The sequence below is a fragment of the Coptis chinensis genome, unplaced genomic scaffold (genome assembly GCF_015680905.1).
Source record: "Coptis chinensis isolate HL-2020 unplaced genomic scaffold, ASM1568090v1 utg1029_pilon_pilon, whole genome shotgun sequence".
NCBI lineage: Eukaryota > Viridiplantae > Streptophyta > Magnoliopsida > Ranunculales > Ranunculaceae > Coptis > Coptis chinensis.
In genome coordinates, this window is record NW_028238094.1 from 290040 (window position 1) to 312409 (window position 22370).

The following is a 22370-nucleotide window of genomic DNA, read 5'->3' on the forward strand; positions in this document are numbered from 1 at the left end:
TTCCGTCTCGCGTGTTTTTTCGGTTTTTTTTTTAACTTCAGACGGGATGTTTCATTCTGTTCGGTGCGCTTTTTCGATTTTTATATTTAGACGGAATCAAACATCTCGTTCGAGATTCAAAGTCACATCTGTATTGGGTACCATCACTTTGTTTTTCACCAAAATGGTAGCAAAGAGGGAAAATTGAGCCTACGTGGAAGTGAAAAACACTGACTTGCATTGGGAATGTTCTTAGAGACTTTTCCGAAGTACGGCCTAGAAATTGCAGTACCAACAATGAACAATTATGTTTTTTTTTTTTTGGAAAAATGATTTTTATATAGGACATAGTACCATCTACTATGAATGTTTAATGTTATCTATATAACAAATTAGGAAAGTATAGGGTCTGCAGGGCCTCCCATCCTACAACTCAAATAACTTTTCAAGTTCTCAAGACTGTTTGTGATACGGCGGAATCTAGGGCTCTTTGGTGGTATGTTGTTTTAGTAAACTCAAATTGGCTCATAGGATCGTCTTTTTTCTTTTTTAAGTCACACCAATAAAGTAGTGGTCAACAAAAGCTGCACAGACTGGACACTCTAATAATTTGGGCTGAACTTTATATGTCTGACCTATTTACACCATTTGGATGCAACGTCAGACCCTTAAACACTTTGTGATTGGACACTCTAACCATTTGGTCTGGCCTTTTTATGTCCGAGCTATTTGGGCTGTTGAGTTTTTAAGTTGGCGGACTTGGGATGGGCTTTTTACAACTGTGACGTATGACACTGGCAAATACTAATAACTTATAAGACATAGTACTACCCATGTCGTACCACATAGTTGTAAAAATCTCAGACCAAACGGTTAGAGAGTTCAATAAAAAAGTGTTTAGGGGCCGACGTTTAGGGTTGTCAATGGGTTTCGATAACCCGATAACCGATCTGAACCAAACCGATAAAAATTGGTTTGGGTTTTAATAATTTTGTTTGCCCTCTATTGACCCGAAATCGAACTGAACCGATAAAATATTGGTTTGGTTTCGGTTTGTCTTCCACTGAACCGATATGAACCTGAATCGATAAGATAACATTTTAGTAATATTTATTGTATATGTTTATCAATTGTACGTGTGGCTGAAATTAATTGATTTAATTTAGGATTTAATTGATTTTATAGTTTTCGGGTCGGTTTCGGGTTATAATATATTTTATCGGTTCGGTTTGGTTTTAGGTGAAATATAATATTATCGGTTCGGTTCGGTTTTGGGTTTTCAATTTTTTTATCGGTTTGGATTTGGATTTTGCAGAACCCGACCCAAACCGATCCCATTGACAGCCTTATCGACGTTGTAACAACCCAAATGGTGTAAAGTGACCATATATTAAAAACCCAACGGAAATGGTTAGAGTTTCTAGTTTATGCAGCCTTTGTTAACTATTATTTTATTGGTGTGACTTAAAGAAAATAGATGATATTATGGGCTTATTTACATTAATAAAGTGACATACCACCAAAGAGCCGCCCTACATTAACTCTCTTATGTTAATTCATGTCATAAGCAACATGAAAACTTGAGAAGGTTGTTTGGGCTATTAGATGGGAGCCCCTGTGGGCCCTACACTTTTATAATTTGTTATATAGATTTAAATTCTTATTAAGAAAATGTTAGGAATATATAATTTAAATATACTTACTCTTTAGTCTTTACTAATCTCCAGACAGTACAAATCTTTTTGTCTTGTAAGTGTCTTGTAGTTTTTTGTTAAATTCAAGCCTAGTGTAGAAATACTATGTCTTTAAAACAGATTTTCCCCCTCATGGTGTTTGAAAGTTGATGGGAAACTATCTCCCAAGATAGAACATATTTTCCTTTTATAAAAGCTAGCACTTCAATTTTACAGAATCAGCGAATACAACATAGTATTTGATTAAGAACAGAGGGAGAAGATAAAGATCAGAAAATGTGTGATATGATATGTCTTTATCTCCAAATTAACCCACTATTTATAGGTGAGAAGTGACTTTTTGAAAAAGTTAGGCACCTCTTGAAAAGTCACATGTTTCGAAAGGATGTACCATTTCGGCATAAAAAACACCTTTTTTGAAGGTTGCATATTTTTTCATAAAACACCTTTCAACCGGTGCCTATTTTTGAAGGTCGCATTTTTTTCGACATAATGCAATCGCTTTTTTGAGTGCACCCTCTTTTTTCGAAAAGGTTTTTTTTTCTCTCTTAAATCTTGTTTTCAAGTGAAACCCATTTCTTCTTAAGTGGGGTAACTTGGGAGACAAATTACTCATTCATATCTCAAATTCTCAATGGATTTGTGCAAAACCATTTTTCTAACAATCCCACACATGAATGAAGATTTGGCTTCTTCTATCATAAACATCGGATTTCGTTATTTTTACAATGAAAAGATACTACATCAGGTCAAGTAGCATGGGAAGCCTTGAACTTGTCTTAGTGAAAGACGATCGGATTTAATTGGATAATCAGTAGACTTCAATTAATGTCAATGAACTGTCAGCCGTTTGTATAAATTTAGACAATCATCTTCACACAATACCTTCTAGAATACTGTTGGTTCTCATATTTGTGTTCATTTTGGCCTTGAACACTTCTTGGTTTCAGATAGTGCTTCTGAGATATTTGCTTTTAAAATTCTCATAGAAGCGGCCCCACTTCGCACTAACATAGGTGATTTCTATAAAATATCCTGTAATACTCCACTTAGATAACATAATTTTCCAAGATATAGTAAATCTGATGCAGGACATCAAGCATAGGATACAATATTTTAGTTGCTAATATTATTGTTTTTAATTTAGAATAATTACTTATTAAGAATTTGGAATATTTAGTATTTTCTATTTAGAGTTTAATTAGCTTTAGAAGTTTAGGTTCCTTATTAATCAAATATGACTTATCTATATAAAGAGGTCATTGTAGTTTAGTTCATTCATTCAATTATCAATTATCAAACTATCAAATCTCCAAAACCTAATATACTTTTCTCCCTCAACTTCTATAATTCTTCTATTCAATCTTTTTCCTCCTTAAATCAATCATCCTTTTTGAAGATCTCCCTTCTTCTAAACCACGTTTATTTCACATCAAAATCATTAAAAGCTTGACTTATCCTGGGTCTCGCGATAGATATGCATTGTCTTATATAGGAATGGGTTAGAGTATATTATTACTCTTCAATGCTCTTCAATGCTCAGTGTCTTATATAATTCAGTTGGCTTATTGAACCTAGATCTTGGGATCTCCAATCAACTAGGTTGGTTTTTCCATTATGAGGACTCTTGGTTGATTATCTCAAAGGCTTTAAGCTCATTCCTCTTGATAATCTTTTCACTTGCTCTCTTGTTAAACCTTTTGTAAGTGGATCCGTAATGTTATCTTTTGACATTACATAGTCGATTGAGATAACTCCATTTGAGAGCAATTGTCTAACAGTGTTATGTCTACGAAGGATGTGTCAAGACTTCCCATTATACATGCTACTTTGTACTCTACCAATAGCAGATTGGCTGTCACAGTGTATACACACTGCTGACACAGGTTTAGTCAAGTTTGGAATATCCTCTAAGAAATTTCGAAGCCACTATGTTTCTTCTCCAGCTTTGTCCCTATGAATTCTGATTCCATAGTGGACCTTGCTATGCATGTTTGCTATGAGGATTTTCTTGAAATTTATGCATCTCCCCTAAAGTAAAACACCACATTTGATGTCTTTTGAGTAATGCTTCAACAAATTTCTAATTTTAAATTGATTAATTCAAGGAGATACATAATCCTCCACATTTTTTCAATTTCTCATGACAAAGTCAATAAATTGGAAAACCATTTAGATATATATTTTTCAAGTGAGGCGTCTTGTTAAAGAATGTCACATATCATTCATATAGTGTCTAAATACTTTTAAGACCTCAATTTGCTTACAAGTATGTTGACATTCACAATACTAAATAGTCAACCATTTAGTACTTTTGTTGGTTATTGGTTATGTTCACAAAGAGTCACAAAAACTCCAAGTTTTGAACCTTATCTTAACAACAGGCCGGTGTCTTGTTTGAAATATCTTGGTTCCGCTTTCAAGTGTTTGCCTTTTCAAATTGCCGCACCTTTTCGTCAAGTTCACTTTAATTCCACCCATGTTCAATGAACCATCTTTGTTTAAACCTAAACCATATGGCACCAAGACCATTACAAAGACCATGGTGGTTATTTAAGTTACAGGACGTCCATCAAATTGGACACAAACTAGTGTGCTTCAAGCACTTCATTGACGCAAATCGACTTTCCATTCAATTAGTATGTGAACCGCCATTCCCTTCTTTCACATCTCTTTAAACGGATTGAAGGAATTTTGAAGGTCACCTTAGCGTTCACTACTAAATAACTGCCAAAATATAATTTATGAGTGTGTAATTAACTAGAAAATACATACCTGTCCCATCGTATGGAAAGATCATAGTGATGAACTATGGCAAGAAAATGTTTCTGCCACATATCAATCTTTTGACCGCCGCTTCTCAACGAAACTTGAACAAAACACTTCAAGATTGTTAGTGCATTAACAATAAGTATAACCAAAATTAATTCAAGGCAATAAATCTTTCTTAAGTTTTTAGGAATATACAACTTAAATATACTTACTCTTTACCAATCATCAAACAGTACAAACCTTTTTGTCTTGTAAGTATTTTGTATTTCTTTGTTAAATCCGAGCCTAGTGTAGAAATAATATGTCCTTAAGACAGATTTTCTCCCTCATAGTGCTTGAAGGTTGATGGGAAATTGTCTCCCAAGATATAACGAATTTCCTTTTATAGAAAGCTAGCATTTCAATTCTACAGAATTAGCGAACACAACATAGTATTTGACTAAGAACAGAGGGAGAAGAGAAAAATCAGAAAATGTGTGATCTGGTATGTCTTTCTCTCCAAATTCATTTACTATTTATAGGTGAAAAGGTCCTTTTCGAAACAACTTACTCTTTGAAAAAATTAGACACCTCTTTGAAAAGTCATATGTTTCGAAAAGATGCACCATTTCGACATAAAACACTGTTTCAAACCAGTGCTTATTTCGAAAAGTCACACATTTTCGGCATAAAACATTATTTTGAACCGGTGACTATTTCGAAAAGCCGCACTTTTTCGGCATAATATACTGTTTCGAACCAATGCATCTTTTCGGATTTTTTTTTTTTTCGTACTATTTCAAATGAAACCTATTTCATCTGAGATAACTTTGGAGACAAATTACTAATTCATATATCAATGATTTGTGCAAATCCATTTTTTTAACAAAAATAAGATAATAAACACTTGACTCTTTGAAAATGCATTGGTTCCATCTTAACTCTAGGAATACGTTGTAAACCTAGACTATGATATATGGATAATGGGCTTATTATGTGTTCACTGTTTCAATGAATTACTTGAAGTCTTGGACTAGTTTGTAAACCTAGAGAAGCTTGAAAATAGCTGATGGTACATTCAAACAGCAGAATTCCTGAAGTATCAAATCGTGGGCCAAATATATTAACTCTCTTATGATTTTAGTACTTGAACTTACCTTATTATAGTTAGAGAAGATGCATTTTGTTACCATAAAAAAAATGAAAAATTGCCATATATGAACAGAAACTTTGAAAGCTTTCCACTAATAGTTGGATTCTTTTGTGGCTAAGCGTAAGTAGTTATGAGTAATACTATGCGTACCAACAACTCCACTAACAAACTACACCAAAAACCCATTTCACTCTTATTTGCCAAATTCTGCAAATTCTACTGTCATTTTATTTATATAAAAAATACTACTATTATTATTTTTTCTTCTACACCAACAAAGTTTTATTAGACTATCATTAAAAAGACACAAATCACAACTAAAACAAAACAAAAATAATTAATTATATAAGAGATTTTTTAAAATTGGTCTTATTAGTCTATTAGATATGTGATGAGAGATGCAAATGATCATTTCAAAAAACTAATTCATCCATCCATGGTAGGAGAAAACTATCGTCAGTCGCTAAAAAACTACTCCATTTATGCAATGTGTGCTTGTATATATATTTTCTTTTGGGTTACTTTGGATTTGTTTAAACTATCTCACTAAATCACTAATCTAAAACACAAATCAACTAATGGAATATTGTACAATTAAATTTAACAATTACATAAATACTAATTAGTTTTTAACAATTGATTTGAGATGCTAAAAGAAGCAAGAAAACTTAGATGAAGAATGGAAAAGATGGTTTAGCGGCAAAAAAAATGGAAAAGATGTGACTAATTCATTTTGGGGATCATAACTTGATTGCATTTTTTCGTCAAAATTAAAATATTTTCGTCATTTTTTGTTTTTGAAATTAAAATGAAAGAGAATTGTAATCAAAAGTGAAATGGATATCCACGTATGTGTTGGTGTAATTTGTTGGTGGAGTCCTTGGTACGTATAGTATTACTCAAGTAGTTATGGCTTTCTGGACTAAATACAGCAATGGGCTCCTCAAAACCATGCCCTCCATCGAGTGGTCCATTATGGACCTACAGCTTCTCACATATTGGAGATGAAGTCAAAAAGTTGTAAATGAGGAATGTATGGCAAGAAAATGATTAAAAGCACAAGTCTTGAGAGAGTACTTGTTTAGGACCACTTCCATGATAAGGATCCCACACAGCATCTAATAAGAAAAAGAAGTACCATGGCCCATTGAGTGCAAATGGCTTTCCTTTGCCCTCTGATACAACAACTCAATAAGTAAACATACAATGAAAAACATATGCAACATTAAAGAAACATCACATTGCTCATGTTACATGGGTAACGTTTTTTTCATTTATCGTTTCTCAACAGGTTTTTTGATACGCGATAGGCATGAAATCTGTAATAGTGTAGGACTGTAGGGCGAGACGGAAGGCTGTATGTTTACATTGTAGGCATATAATAACACTAGGGATGTTGATGCCGTTTGCTGTTCTTTTTCTGTTTTCTTCTGATCAAAACTTAGAACTCTCGAAGTGGCGAAAATGTATCGTAGCTGAAATAGGGGTAGGCAATGGGCCCGGTCTGGCTAGCCCGGTCCTAAACATTTAAAACCTTTCAGATATTAAAATATTAAAGGTCCGACCGTCCGACTCTAAAAGTCGGCAGATAGGATTGGTCGGCACAAGTTGAGTCTAAATCTCAAATCTCGACCCTATCCTAAGCCTTTTTAAAGGCTTTAGGGCCGCATATATATTTTATTCTTTTACAATACCAATTTTTAGGATAGTGCTTTCATTGTTTTTCATAGTTGTTGAGTTAATGAGTTTTTGTTATATCTGACAAGTTATTGAAAAGTATCCTTTGGGTGTAAGTGATAAATTAAAAAGACAATATTATTTTAATTAAAAAATATTTAACAAAAGAGTTGAATGATTATGGTATGTGTATTTATAATGAAAGTGTGAAACTATAATTAGGGCTTGGTTAGGGTCGCTAATGAGGGCTGAATTAGGATTGGGCCTATATTTCAGAACCTTAGCCCTTGCCCTGTCCTAGAAGGCATTAGGGCCGGCCCGGTCCTGCCCTAAACTCTGTGAGGGATTTAATTGTGAGGGCTTTATAGAGCTTAGGGTCGGGTCGGTCAGAGCCGAGTTAGGATCGTTAGGCCCAATTTCCACCCCTAAACTGAAGACATATTTTTCCAGAAATAATAATTTCCAGACAAGGTATGCCAGAAGTTTGGGCATCATTTATACTCGAGATCTAAACAAGTTGGTACAAAATGAAAATCAATGCATGCCTAAACTTATTCAAACCATCCAACTGGAGAAAGTAACTTGACATCAAACTTAGGCTACTTCATTGATTGGGTTTTCTCAACTCCATTGATGCGAGAAAATGTAGATTGAATGTGTTTCAAACAATGTATGTGCTACGTATACGCATACACTCGTAAAAGACTGTTACATTTGCAAACACATATAAATTACATTAAATAAATTGGCAATTGAGGTATGTTGTGGATAGCAAGGCCCAAAATATTGAATTCGGTGAATATTTCGGTGTATCCAAAAACCAATATATATTAGATATATCGGAAATATCGGAGATATCTTTTTTTTTGTTAACTAGTCAAAATTTTGTTTTGTATGTCGATATATCAAAAATATCGTCGATTATATCGAAAATATCATCAATATATCGGTCAAAGTCAACAATATTTGATCAAAATCAACAATATCGGTCAAAGTCAACAATTTATATCGGATATATCGGTTGATATATATCGTTATATCAAAAATTCTGATATATATCGAGAAAAAAAAGGTTTAATATCCGGTGGAGATATATCGGATGTATCGATGTCGGTCATCCAGAGAAAAAGTAAAAAACGGAGAAAAGTCCAGTCTTCCTGTACGGCTGGACTCTTAGTTTTGCCCCAGTTTGGTGGGTGGCCAATCATTTGTAGAATATGAAGAACAAGCTCACCTAAAAGCCAACAAATTTACTGTTAGACCTTGTAACAAAGCTCTAAAAAGATTGGCGTATTATTATATGGAAGGGGACAAGGGATCAATTGTTCTTGTTTAGACAGAAACTCGGATGTAAGACTTGTTTTTTTTCGCACATATTAGTCTGATGCATACTCTCCCAATTGCCTCTAAGATCCTATCTTAATTCTGGATAAAGATGGGAGATGTAATAGTTGTGAGTTGTGACTAGTAGAAGTACTTGAGTTGTTCGCTTAAGTTATTCCTCATTGTATTAATCAAACAGTTGACAAGCCAATTTATGTGGTGCAACTATGTGAAGATGTCTCCTCATGATAATCAACATTTGAAAACAACATTGCATATTCTAATATTCTTTCCTTTTCATTTTTCTCATTTTTTTTTTTTTTTTTTTTTTGTTATATTCCCAATATACTGTATTGAGAATTTGCAATTCAACAATTTAAACAAAGAAAAAAGTGAAGAAAAAGAGTTTCCTATGACTATATATCACCCTTGAAATTTATTACACTTGAAGACTGGTGCTTAAAAAACAATTTTACAGTCTAAGAAACACATGTTACTAAATAAACGAGTAAATAAAAAGAACTGATCTTCAGTGCCCATACATCCTGTATGGTGCGATATCATCTAATGTGGGCTGATCAATATTTTTCCAAATTTATTACACACGAAGACTGGTATGAAAAACAATTTTACAGTCTAAGAAACACATGTTACTAAATAAATGAGTAAATATAAAAAAATGGGCACAGTTGATGTTTTATTTATTGAAAAAGGACCAACTTACAAAAATTAAAGGGTTCACTGTTATTAATTATAAGTTTCTTTGTTATCTGGCTTTTCTGCTGCCCCATTGTGGTCCAAGTCCTTGGTTCCGACAATATGATCAAACCATTTACCTTCCAAAAGAACACATAGCCTTTATGGGCTGAAAGTCCCATCCTTGTTGATACTTACATGTAGAGCCCAACATCTTTATAGGTGTTAGTTAACGATATTGATGTCATTGTCTAACCTTTGGAATTCAAGGAACTCAACTTGAGAAATAAATAGAGGCCGGTTCCTCTATAACCGGGTATAGAGATTGATCTCTGTACCACAAATATCTCGTATCTTTTTTCACACACACAGGTTCGAGGCACTCACGGATCAACGGTTAACACGGTTAATGATCACTTGATCTCGAGTCCAAATAAATATTGCAATCTTTTCTTTTAACTCACGGTTTAATCAATCACTGATTGTGAGAAACTGTCGAAGCAACTCCTCCCATGGGTTGCTATGTTTCAATGGTTAAAAATGTGACGTGATGACCGACATGATTTCTAAAGCACTCCAGTCTTTATTGGCAGTGTGGCTATAGCAACAAGGGTTGGCTCAACCCTATAGCCAAATAAGCAGCTGTTTAGGGGCTCATAGTCTAAGGGACCTAATAAATTCAGCCTATGATTGTTTTCGTCCCACAATTGTTTTTCAGCTCACTGTTTTAATAGTTAAATAACGTTTTACATTAGAAACTAGAAATTAAGTTAGTTCTAAAGAGACCTCTCTGTTTCCCTCACTTTTCTCCAATATTTCCCTCCCATTCTCCAACTAAAAATTTCTTGTATTCATTGACTATTCGAATTTTGTTTAGGGCTCCTAATTGTCTTGAGCCATCCCTGATAGCAACCCTTGTAATTGGAAAAAAAACCTATGTTTTTTTCCAGGAGTATAATAATTGTGATTGATATCATTTGAGCCGTCTCAAAAAATCGTTTCCAATTAAATGCTCCACTGATCAAGCTAGCTGCAAAATATCGATATCCAGCAATATAGTATATATATTATTGATATTAAAGGTGTCAATGGGTACCCGTTTAACGAGAACTGGAACAGTAATAAAAAGTCATGATTATGGTTCCTATTTTTAGGAACCATATAGAAATGGATACTAAAAATAATTGGACCATTTAGAACCGAAACTGAGTGGGTATTTAAACAAGAAAAACATGACCAGAACCGGAACTAGACCATAACTGAATATTAGGTGTACTCTTAGCATATTTTTGAAATAAAGTATATAAAAATTTAATATGTAGTTTTATTTGTATTTAACGTTATAAATAATTTACAAGTATAAATTAAAGAACGTAATTTAAGAACATCTCGTGAATTAAAGAACTCAAGCCAATTAAATACATCTAAGATTTTTATTCCTTAAATGGACCACAAATGATGTTGCCACTTTTCATTCATGGATTCACAAGTGGGAAAATCCATTTAGCAAGTTTGTTAGATTTTGTTAGTGTTGTTCTAAATTTCTAATAGGGAATCCACCTGTTTTGGATGCATGTCCCACTAATATTGAGAGAGGGGAAAGTTTGTATTTGAGTATTGGGTTGCCCAAATACTCATCAATTCTTTTGTATTTTCTTTTCTTTTTTGATATTTTTAATATATTTAACTTACAAAAAAAAAAATGTTGCCACTTTTCATAACCACCACTCGCATATTTTTCTTGTAATCATACCTTCAAGTATTTTCTTCCCTCAAATATCTCACTTGAACATTAAATGAATAAATTCATTTAGTAGTCATGTGCTCAAGAATCCAACAAGAAAGAATTCGAAGATCTTGTTATCTGCATCAACCACATCTACACATTTCATCCACACATCAGAACTCATGTTACATTCAAGTCTATAGCCCCACTACAAGAGTTCTAAGAGACAATGTCACATTCAAACCACCTAATGTGAAGAGAGATTAAAAAAGATGCGACTATGACACTTCCTGGAGATTAGAAAGAGCCAATGCAGTAGTTGTAAGAGTGCCATGATACCATGCTGATCAAACACATGTCCTAGAGAATTAGGGTTTCTAAAGATGGTGACTCTTAGGTGGATGAGAACAAAGACATTCATTTAGTAACAATAATAGTGCCAAAAGGGTTCAAAATCAAATTCAATTTAAAGCCAAATGGTCCCCTATTTCCTCTTACATGGAGAGTGACTTTAATGACGAAGAGGGGTTGTATGAATGAAGGGTTGTTGTTAGCGTTAAGAGATGTATGTGGGTGTTTGCAAGGCATGCTGGCGTAGACCCTTTTGGGGCAACCTCCAAAAGTACTTCCTATTAAAACAAGAGTGCAAATCTTGCACTCCAGGACTTGCCTAGCACGTACATCCATCATCAAAATCAAGTTGATTAAAATTATGGATAAAAATCAGAAAAAATTGGACATTGCATAACATATATGGTATGACAAAAACCAGATGGTATAACTTTTAGGACCTGTCAAATGGTAATCTATAATTTTTGTTACCGAAAACCGGTAAGACTAACTCAAGGAGGTGTAAATTCACTATGTTTTCCATAAATATTTTTCGCCAATTTTTTTTCAAATCTTCTTTTATTTTATTTTGGTAACAACTAACAGTCTTACCATTTACATGTATATAGAAACTATAAACCATGTTAGCAGGTACGTGCAACTAACAATCTGGTGATGAGAATTCTAAAAACCAAATATCACATTTGAAGTAATGTTGTCCATTTTACTTATGGAGTAGATAAAGCCCAACATATGAAGTTTCACAAGCCCAAGGTTTTAGATGAGGGAAGGACAGCGACTAGTCTTGGAATGGGAAAGAAGGGTAGAATTATGAGGATGTGAACTGTTGAAGCCAAGAATAATGGCAAAATGGGTCAAGCATGCACGAATAAAGCAGTCTGTATTGCTGTTGCAGAGACTACCATCTACTATCATTAAATTACCTTTTTAGCTAAAATTCAGGAATATTAACTGATTCCCTTATTTCACCAAAATTCCCCCCTTGAAATAACAAACAGCATTTGTACTGGTCTTGGATGAGGTAAAATTGTAAATATGCGATTTCAAATGATACAACAATTTATTATCAAAAAAAAATCTTGTGCTGGTAAGCTTGTACTCTTATATTGATCAGCAGGATTTCTAGGCTAGCTTCACAAGACGAGGTAGGTGCTCTTTTCCTACCTCCGGCCTATCATAGCATTGTTATGCATGGGGAAGAAGAGCCGAAGAGAGCTGCAATCCGATCCCGGAGTTGAGTTGCAAACCCTCCTAGCTTGTTGAAGCCATTGTACTTTTGTTTGTCAACACAATTTTGTTGCAACCTTCCTCCCAAGTATTTTTGGTGCTGAAGTGCAACAATTTCATAAAATCACTCCAAAAGAATGTTCCAAATTGCAGTACTGTTCCTCCGATCCGCAAGGATGACTTCTTATCATGGTCTAAAATCTAAATCATTCGTGGGAATACTGGTATGTGCTATTTTTGACAAACAACAAGAAAAAGGTAAATTGACTAGAAAAGGGATTGTACTTATTTTGCTGGCCATGGGTTAAATAAGAAGAGACTGCGTGCTACGCTGCTAGACTTGTTTTCTCATCACCATTCGTGCAAGTAAAGTGGTTATTAGTTTACAAATTTTAGGACCACTTTATTTGCAGAGTCACTGCAACAGATATAAAAAACAGCCAACAGCTATAATGAACCAACACCAACTACCAGTACCTGATCAAGAGAGAGAGACCCACCAAGAAGGATGTCATTTCTTTCTCACCATTACAAGTTGGTTTTGACTGATGGATACACTTACGTTCATGAAGGGGTGAGAGATTGGCTTGTACCTTTCTTATCTAGTGTGCACCACCATGAACAAGAAAATATTACATTACATTTACATCCTTATACAATTGTCCTATTTAAGCAAGCTTAGCTTTTTTGACGATAGTTAGTTTTAAATCCTGTGTCATGAGACCGATCTCGTGATCTGAGGGGGTGAATGTGGTTATATATATATAGAGAGAGAAGTTGTTGCTTACAACCCAAGCAACAAGGTGTAATAACAAAGGAGTGTTTACAAGTCATGGTACGAGACTTTCATTTCGGGGATTGCACATCCATGGTGTGGAGAAGAATTAAAAAAATATTGGACTAAATGGCCATTGATATAATCTATGATGATTTTTGATAGATTGGATGTCGGAGTGTATGATGTAGGACAATATGTAGTTAAGGCAACATGTTTGTTGATGTGATATTACTCGAACTTTAACACATTCATGGAAAGCCATCAATGTAAATTATTGAATGTGTTCCCTCTTTTGGTTAATGAACATAGCTTCACGAAAGATATGAAACTAGCTTAATCCAAAGATCGAACCCCCTTAGTTCACCCAAAAAAGTTGCACAGACTTGACGTGAGATCGATACACAATCACATAACTACTATAAAGGTAAATCAATCGATGAATGTATAAGATGAGCTCAACTAGAAGTCCTCGAGTTTCTCCTAATACATAACATTACAAGTAGTACTCAACTCCTTCCCTAACTACATTCACATTTTTCAACCTGTCCTAATTCGTTTTAGTGCGTCTCATAATTAATGATATATGTTAACTATATTGCAACAAGAAACTTGTTCGAGTAAGGCACATATGTAGAAGCAAACATGGGATGTGACCTCTATTCGTTCTTGATGAAGGAAAAAAAAACACTATGAAATGAGAAAAAAAAAAATGCCAAGAAATACAAATAAAAAAGGGGTTTTACAGGTGCAACTAGCAAAGTTGGTAAAACCTTTGGGTGATGAAACTAGAGGTCTGATTTCAAACCCCGCCAGCATCAAAGAGTTACTGATCTCATTTAAAACAGGGCTGGAGAATATAATGGTGACTTTGAGGTGGAACAAACAGCTAAGAAAGCAGCTACAAGGAAGATGGAGAAGCATGAAAAGCTCGTAGGGCTAACCAAAATTGTTTTATTCGACACTTTTGTATTTTTGGGACAATAGTTGGCTTTTCAAAGAGACTTTAAAAAGTTATGGACAGTAATATTATAACTATAGTTTAAGATTTTTGTCAAAATTCCAACAACGGAATTCCAGCCCTTATTCCGCTATATTTCAGAGTGCATTCCGAAAGTTTATATTTTTCAACACTTGAAATGGAATTCCGAATTTCTCAAAAACCGAAATATTTCCATCCAAATCATGAACTATGATTATGATAGTTAGTTCTAAGGAGTTTGTTTTTAGAATGATAAGATTTGCAATTCATAAAAAACTTGCAACGTTTGTCCTAATTATTTGTAATATTCGTTATCAATAAAATTTCCAAAAAAAAACGCGCTAATCACATCTTTGTACTTAAGTAATAGTGTGTGAAATAGTTAAGTAGGTGACTAGAAATTTTTTAAATTAGAGGATGTATGTCAAATTTTGGATAATTATCGAGGCCGAGAAGTACCCCCATTATAAAAGTAGTGGCAGCAATTTGTAAGGTACTTGACAAAGCCAAAACCCTAAACCATCTCTGTTCTTACTGTCAGGTCTTACTTTCAGATAGGGTCACCACAAAAAATGGTTCATTGATCATAGTACCCTTAGTTTGTGCCCCACCATAACTCCCTTTCTACCCCTTGAAATATTTTGATAAAGAAGAAAAATGTTCCTCCTCTTTTTCTCCCTTCTTCCATCTCTTACCCCCCACTCCACATTTCTTTCCACCCCTTCTAAGGTGGCACACTTTCCCTTCTCTTTCCCTAAATCTAACTTTTCGATAACTTGTACCATTCTTACCTTCAATGGAAAAAAATGAAAGAGAGACTCATGACTTCATGAATGTAGACTCTTTCTCGCAACTTCCTTTCAAACGTCCAGCTGCTCCTGTTAAAGAGAAAGGCATTCGCCTCTTCGGTATTGAGTTCATGGGAGAAGCACCAGTGACCGATGAATCAGATTCATGCGCTACTAGAGTATTTGAGGATTCCAAAGAAAACGAAAATGCTGAAAGTGTTCGAAAATTTGAGTGTCACTACTGCTGCAGAACTTTCCCTACTTCTCAAGCTTTGGGAGGTCATCAGAATGCACACAAACGTGAACGCCAACATGCCAAACGTGCACATCTTCAATCTACCCTGGCACATAATAGTATCCACGACGGTCACATGTATGGACTTGTGAATTATCGCCTAGGCACAGCTACACCTACACTTTCTTCTTATCCTTCTTGGAGTACTACTAACATTAGCAGCAACAACATCACTACTAGCCACCACCAATTTTATCGTAATCAAGGCGCATTGTCTCAAACACCAATTAATGGAAGTCCTTTGTCCATGTGGAGAATGTCACAAGTTCAAACCAGCCATGGTTATAGCCATGACCATATGTTGTTGCCACTGTCACCATCCTCATCGTTTATAGCAGGTGATCATTCTAGACTAGCGCCGATTGATAGCTCTAATCCACACAGTCGGCGGGTACATGAAGCCAAGACCAACATACATGATCCTGTAAGTTTGGATTTGCGTCTGTAAATTTGTTTATTTTTCATATAAGTGGGGATTTTTTAAGCAATAGCTTCTTGTTTTGCCTAATGCGCAAGTTATGCATATGATGAGGTACCTTTATAAATAACCATTATTAGTCTTAATTCACAAAGTCTTTTGCTTTCCCTTTCTTTTTTTCCTCAGCTCCTCCATGGATTAGCATGTAGATAACTATCTTCTCAATCTATGAATTAGACCTATCAGTGTGGATTGAACCATCACTAATTAAACTCGCTCCATTGTCAAGCTGTTTTATTAGGAATATACACTGTTTAGAAACACATGAACTAACTCTTAAAAGACAAACTTTTACGCAGTGGATTACCATTTAATTGAGTTTTTAATTTTGAAATTTCTTTTGTCTGATGAAGCTAGACATTGAAACATCTTGGATCTTGTATCCCTCATGAATCAAAAGTTGAGTAGTTTAGAGGGCCATACGGGTACTAGTAGCTTGGCAACTTCTTACCAATTTTCTCTCCTCCCTTCCTCTCAAAACAGAAAGAAAGTAAATTGACAGTTGCAGGGTTAGATGGCATTTGCTGGTAAGTACTGACAAATAGTTATTCGTTAATGACTAATCCAGAAGAAAAAATAAAAATAAAAAAAAATCTACCTTGGCCATGCTGGCTTAATTTCAGTGGATGGCATAGAAAAATCTGAATTGACTATATCCTAGAAATAGTGCTTTTAAGGAGAATATATGCTTATGTCTTGCTGCGAGGACCACTCTGGAAACCATGGCATGCATGATGAAGCAAAGGTCCACCAGACCTTTTGGCACCAAGTTAGTGTGCCTGCAAAATGTTAATGCATTTGCCTCCCATTAATCATTGATTATGTTGATAGGCTTTTTGACAGTTAGCCTTTAAAATATTGTGTGAGAGAGATAAAATATGGAGAACAAGCAATAGCAATTAAAAACAGAAAATGGTTAAAACAAGAAATACTGGAGAAAAAACATTAGTTTCTAGTAAAAACTTTACTTTCGTTCCCAAATGAGTCACTAGTACTGCACCTAAAAAAGCTCTAGTACGTATACATCTGTATTTCCCATACATATAATTATGGATCGGTAAAAAGCAATACCAAACATTTGGGATTAGGAGGAATGCACTTGCCAGGAATTTTCACTTAATTAGAGTTTTTTGGTGACACTTTCGTCCACTGCTCTTTGCTAAACAGGCAAACACTTACTAGTTTCCTATAATATCCGTGTGCATTTCAATGCTTCTTCCGAAATATGCCATGGATGTTGAGGGTAAAAGTTCAGTGAGGTGCGGTGGGTCGATCATTATGAATGAGCACAACCAGGGCTGTCAATGGGCCGGGACATATCCGAAACCCGATTGAATCCGAAACGATAAGACAAAGACCGGACTTAGACTCGAAAATTCATATATGTTTTAGACTGGGTTTGGGCCTAAAGTGTGTTCTGCTCAGGTCCGGCCCGTTGACAGCCCACAACCTATGATCAATGTTGTGCACAACAAACAACACAAATAACTAGGGGTCTTTAGAGCATCTTTAATGGTGAGACCTCTTGAATACTAAATACCAAACACTAAATTTTTGAAAATTTGGTAAAAACCATCTTAATGGTGAAACCTCTTGAATACCAAACAAAAAAATGCCAAATCGGCTCCAATTTGGTGATTGTTTTGGTGTTGTATCCAATGTATATTGTGGTGTTTCGAACACCACGTGAGCAAAAACACCTTATCATTTCTGGACAAAAACAAGTCTATTGTGGGCTTTTCTGTCTCGATGTTCCGAAAGCAACGGCTGTATTGGGTTTTATTTGGCACGGTTTTGGAAACACCGCGACGTACATTTGGTGCTCACTCTTTGATGTTTCCACTGAAGTTATTTGGTGTCTATTTGGTTTGGTATTGGTTTGGTCAAAAAAATTTAGTGTTTTTCAGGTCTCAATGGAGAGGTTCATCTTATAGCTTAAATGGGCGGGAAAATTTTCAGGTGCGGAGTCTCCACCTTTATTTTTAGTCGTTAATCTTGACTATTTGGAAGTTTAATAAATGGATTATGGAATTATCGAAAAAAAAAAACTTTTCTATGGAACAGAACTGTGTAATCTTTCTATCAGTGTGGTCTTTGTTGCTAGTACTTCATTGTTGCGACTATATTGTGTTGTTGGAAGTCCAGCGTTTTTGTTGCAACTCATGACTTCATTACTGAATCTCAGAAAAACTTCAAAATACTTCAACCCACCTCGTCTGCATGTTACACGGCAACCAGATTTTCAAATTTTCAGCATGAATTTTAAGGTCCGGGTCATTGACGTCCTAGTCCTGATTCCCGACTTCCTGAGATAGCATACCAAATGCGGCGCATACCAAATGCGACTTCCTGAGACAGCATACCAAATGCGGTTTAGGCATCGGCCAAGTCCATGAGGTTCAACCACCTCGTTGAAACTGAAACTGAGACATGGCAGAAACAGAAGCTCCCAAATCTCAACGTTTCACTACTAAAACACATGGTATTGAAGATGACACTTCAGTGGATAGTATGAACCATCTTTAACGCAAAACATATTTCAAGCAAGCTAATAAAGAAGTGGCAATTAAGTTTGTTAATTGTACTTTTGGAGTATGAGACGGAAAGAAGGAAAGGGGGAGACAGAAGTATCAACAGCCTTGTGGAAAAGCACCCAATCATGTTCTATAACACAAAATACGATTTTATAACGAACTTGAAAGATTACAAAAAATAGGGAGAAGGGAAGAAAAGCCAAAAAGTAAAGGTAAATGATGATTATATAAAGGATGGCTTATAATTGCACAACTACCATCCTTAACAATAAATAAGTTCCGTACATTTCAGGATCAAGAGTTCTTCCAGCAGGTGCCAAACAGCTTTGTTGGTGGAGCATGTAGGAGTTGTTACTGCAGATCTCGGTTTGATACTCACCAGCATACAACGCGCTCACTCCATCAAAAAAAAAGTACCATAAGATACATATGTCAGACAAACTTACAAATACCAAGAATTTCTTGCTGAACTGCATGTACTAGGATCAGTTTGAACTTCTGTTTGGATTTTGTGAGGTGTGGGCTTCCTCAATGTACCTGGTGAGGTGGGATATTGCATAATGAGAAGCACTAGAGCAAGCATAATAGGATGTCACTGAGAACTGAGTAACCTTGGGTAGTGCATAACCTGTATGGAAGACGAAGGAAACCATTTATCTATATGAAACAAACGGAATAACTGCTGACTAGTATGCCAGTGAGTGACATAGAGGGGAATGCCAAAGGTAACAATCTGAAGGGTTCACAAATAGATAGACAAACTTAATTGGGAAAGTTCACACTAAAGATGACAAGAAAGGTAACTCTGTCTGCATGAGGCTAAAGAATATCAATTTGGTTCCAGATGCTACTCATTGGTTTTCGTTATTGGTTCCTGTTCCTATGGAGGAATATAAGTACTTGTTAGCTACAGGAGGATTTATTCAATCACACAGAACTGCGCCCCTGTACTGTAATATGATGAGAAGAATGACATACTAAATTGGAGATTTGTTGGCAATAACTTCACCATCTTGCATTGATCAACCGCATACATATGTCACTCTAACAATAGAACCAACACAATTTGCCAAAAAGGGTGATTCAAGGATTAGCTAGGTGTTCGTCCACCAAAATCCCTAAAATATGCAAATTCAAATAAAACTTTCCAGTTTTCAGTGGTAGAAAAATTTTATTGATTTTCTTCTTCTTTGACAAGGATCCTGATAGTGGAACCATCTACTAGTCCTTCCATCAGTCTTTGTTTTTATTGGAATCACAACAAAAAACTTTTTCAAAAGGTATAATGGTATTAAAGTTACAAAAAAGAAGGAACTGCATCAAAAAGACAATAGTGATCACTTAAGTACGATAGTCGATAAGCATACCTCCAAATGCCGCACTAGCAGCGGAAAATATGAACAATGGAGGAAGCTGTTCAAGAGTTCAAGAGAAGATAATTGTGTTAGTGCATTGATAAAGCCACCGTTTACTTGGGAGAATAAGATGTAAATCTGTACTTCAATTACTATATGAAACAAACTATAACTTCCCAAAAAACGACAACAAAGAGTTTTATATATCTGCTCTTGTGTAGAAGACAACATACCCCAATAACTAGAGGAAGCCACTTAGGCCCCTTTACATACTTCTGAACAACTGGCATTCCTAGGACCCAAAAACAAAATGTTATTAATACATATCCTCATTTTGCAAAATGCCAACATCCACAAGTAGATAAAAACCACATACAGCAATACCTGTATTGAAACCATGAACGGCACTTAGCATTGCACCAGCACCCGAACCAGCCTACATCATAACACATAATAAATAAAAACAAATGCAAAATGTATACCATTATCAACAACTCAAATGAATTACCACGGCAGTTGCATCATGTAAGACTGAAGTTATGGCCCACTCTGCAGTTTCCTGTTTAGCAAGTTCTGTTAGGCATTTCAACAAACAGAAATTTGGAATTTTATAAGTGAGAGAAAAAGGAAGATAGAACTTACGGAAGTGGGGTTTAAGAGAGAGAGACAACGAGGGCAACGAGCGGAACCAAGGCCAGGTTTGATGGTTGGATCATGGTGGTATAAATTACCAGACCTCAATTTCTCTTCATACACTTCTCTTGTCCCCATTTCTCCATAAATATTCTTTTTTTTTTTTTTTTTTTTTACTAGCTTTTTAGCCCGGTCCATATTCAAAGTTTCAATATGCTTCACAAAATGTTTGGGCCGGACCATCTTCTAGTATACTGCCTATGCAGTGGAGAGGGGAGAGGGAGAGATTAGGGGTGGGAATTTAGCCCTAACGACCCTAATCTGGCCCTGACCGACCCGACCCTAAGCCCCATATAAAGCCCTCCACAGAAGTTTAGGGCGGGGGGGACCAACCCTAAATGGCTTCTAAGGCAGGTCGGGGCTAGATTCAAAACATAGGCCCGACCCCAACCAAGCCCTAGTTATAATTTCACTATAAAATACACAATTAAAACTATCTAACTCCTTTGTTACATATTTTCAATTAAAATAACACCGCCATTTGTAATTTATCACTTCTTGTATGGAGTACTTCTAATAACTTGTCTTATATCATAAAAACTTGTAAAACCTAATTGTTTCTATCTCACAACTCACGTACACCTCACAACTCCCCATCTAACCTAGTCGCCAAGAACAATAATGAGCATTGGGCACTAGCCTAATGAAAAATAGGTTGACGTCAGTAAAAACTCATTCTATACTCTTATTTGTCTTTGTGTTCTTCAATGTTAAATGCAATTTTGGTGAGATTTGAGTACAAGAAATAACGGATTTATGTCAGTGAAAGCTCATTCCAAAATGTGTTTTGTGCATTTTAACTGTAATTTTGAAATATAAATATGAGTCTCTATGTACTTCAGTTTATTAGATTGTGGATATGCATTTTAAATTGTTGGACTTATCGAAATTATTACTTAGATTGGTTGTTATTCAAATTTCAAAGTGGTGGGACTTTGAGTTTGCAAATCTTTGAATTTTTGTAATATAAATGAGTTTTAAACCCGATGCAAAGAAAGAAGAAAAAATATATAGGCCCGCCCTAAATTGTTAAAGAGGGCTTAGGGTAGGGTCAGGGCTTGAAATTTAGACTTATGACCCGGCCTGACCCGACTTTATGGGGATTTTAGGGCCGGACTGGCCCGGCCCTAATAACTAAAAGGCTTTAAATGTTTAGGGCCGAGCTAGTCCGACCCGGCCCATTTCCCACCCCTAGGAGAGATTGAGAGGGCGTAGACAGGGAGAGAGAGACTATAAGTAGTTATCTTATTCAATCTTAGTAAACCATCAAAAGGTCGGGAATTACTTGACAGATTAGAAAAACGGCAGAAAATAGATAAAAAATGAAAAAAAAAAAATACCATTATAGAGTATTAAATTATTAAAGTAAAAAAAAAAATGTTAAATTAATCAGTATTATATTATCAAGTCTGCGAATGCACACCAAGTTTATTTTTCAAAAGTACTCATCGTCAAATATCAAGTTGTAGAGCTTAAAATTACCCAGCTATATGATTTCCATGACCCATCCCTTATTTATATAATGTTTAACTAGAAAATTTGAGTACTTTCCTATAAAACGAAATTTGAATTATTTCACTTTATTTGGTACCAAGGTTGTGAACTTGTTCTTTGTGTAACAAGTTATACAATGCACGTGGCGCAAGTTTATTTGCTTGTGTTACATTTAAGAGTAACACCATGTATTAATTGAGTATTTATTTTATGATTAAAAATACTAAGTAAAATCTAGTACTTGTAGCAGACGGACTCCTAATCTTTCCAATTTTTCAAGGAAGGACAAAGTGTACTTTGGGAAACCCATAAATAGACGCCACTTTTTCCAACATTCCTCACTGCAAAAGTCAATATGTTTGCATTTTCAATAGAAAAGATATTACTTAGTATTTGTTC

The 22370-nt window shown here is 35.3% G+C and overlaps 2 protein-coding genes across 5 annotated transcripts; one reads left to right on the plus strand and one right to left on the minus strand.

Moving 5' to 3' along the window:
• The first annotated feature begins 14878 nt into the window (after positions 1-14878).
• On the plus strand, positions 14879-15989 carry ZFP8 (zinc finger protein 8). The gene has a single exon (XM_086586419.1). It carries the CDS (start codon positions 15131-15133, stop codon positions 15863-15865), a length of 735 nt encoding a protein of 244 aa, XP_086442545.1. The 5' UTR covers positions 14879-15130; the 3' UTR covers positions 15866-15989.
• A 2545-nt stretch (positions 15990-18534) lies between these two features.
• On the minus strand, positions 18535-20587 carry LOC147474269 (uncharacterized). 4 transcript variants are annotated; one of them, XM_086586438.1, is made up of 7 exons: positions 20427-20587; positions 20293-20343; positions 20169-20220; positions 20018-20076; positions 19797-19842; positions 18910-18966; positions 18535-18826 (listed from the first exon to the last, which is right to left on the minus strand). In XM_086586438.1, the coding sequence occupies exons 1-7, from the start codon at positions 20553-20555 to the stop codon at positions 18669-18671; spliced, it is 552 nt and encodes a 183-aa protein (XP_086442564.1). In that variant the 5' UTR covers positions 20556-20587; the 3' UTR covers positions 18535-18668. The 4 variants fall into 4 exon arrangements, with proteins under 4 accessions (XP_086442564.1, XP_086442567.1, XP_086442566.1 ...); XM_086586441.1 differs by lacking the exon at positions 18910-18966 and adding an exon at positions 18967-19057; XM_086586440.1 differs by having other exon boundaries at positions 18910-19057.
• Between the last annotated feature and the right edge of the window lie 1783 nt (positions 20588-22370).

What these genes read in the sequence shown, in the direction of transcription:
- ZFP8 (XM_086586419.1), top strand. Translation starts at nt 15,131, where the DNA reads ATGGAAAAAAATGAAAGAGAGACTCATGACTTCATGAATGTAGACTCT.
- LOC147474269 (XM_086586438.1), bottom strand. Translation starts at nt 20,555, where the DNA reads ATGGGGACAAGAGAAGTGTATGAAGAGAAATTGAGGTCTGGTAATTTA. An exon ending in GGCTTCCTCTAGTTATTGGG is followed by an intron (nt 19,843 to 20,017) that starts GTATGTTGTCTT and finishes ACTCTTGAACAG; the next exon opens with CTTCCTCCATTGTTCATATT. An exon ending in TGCTAGTGCGGCATTTGGAG is followed by an intron (nt 18,967 to 19,796) that starts GTATGCTTATCG and finishes CCACCTCACCAG; the next exon opens with GTACATTGAGGAAGCCCACA.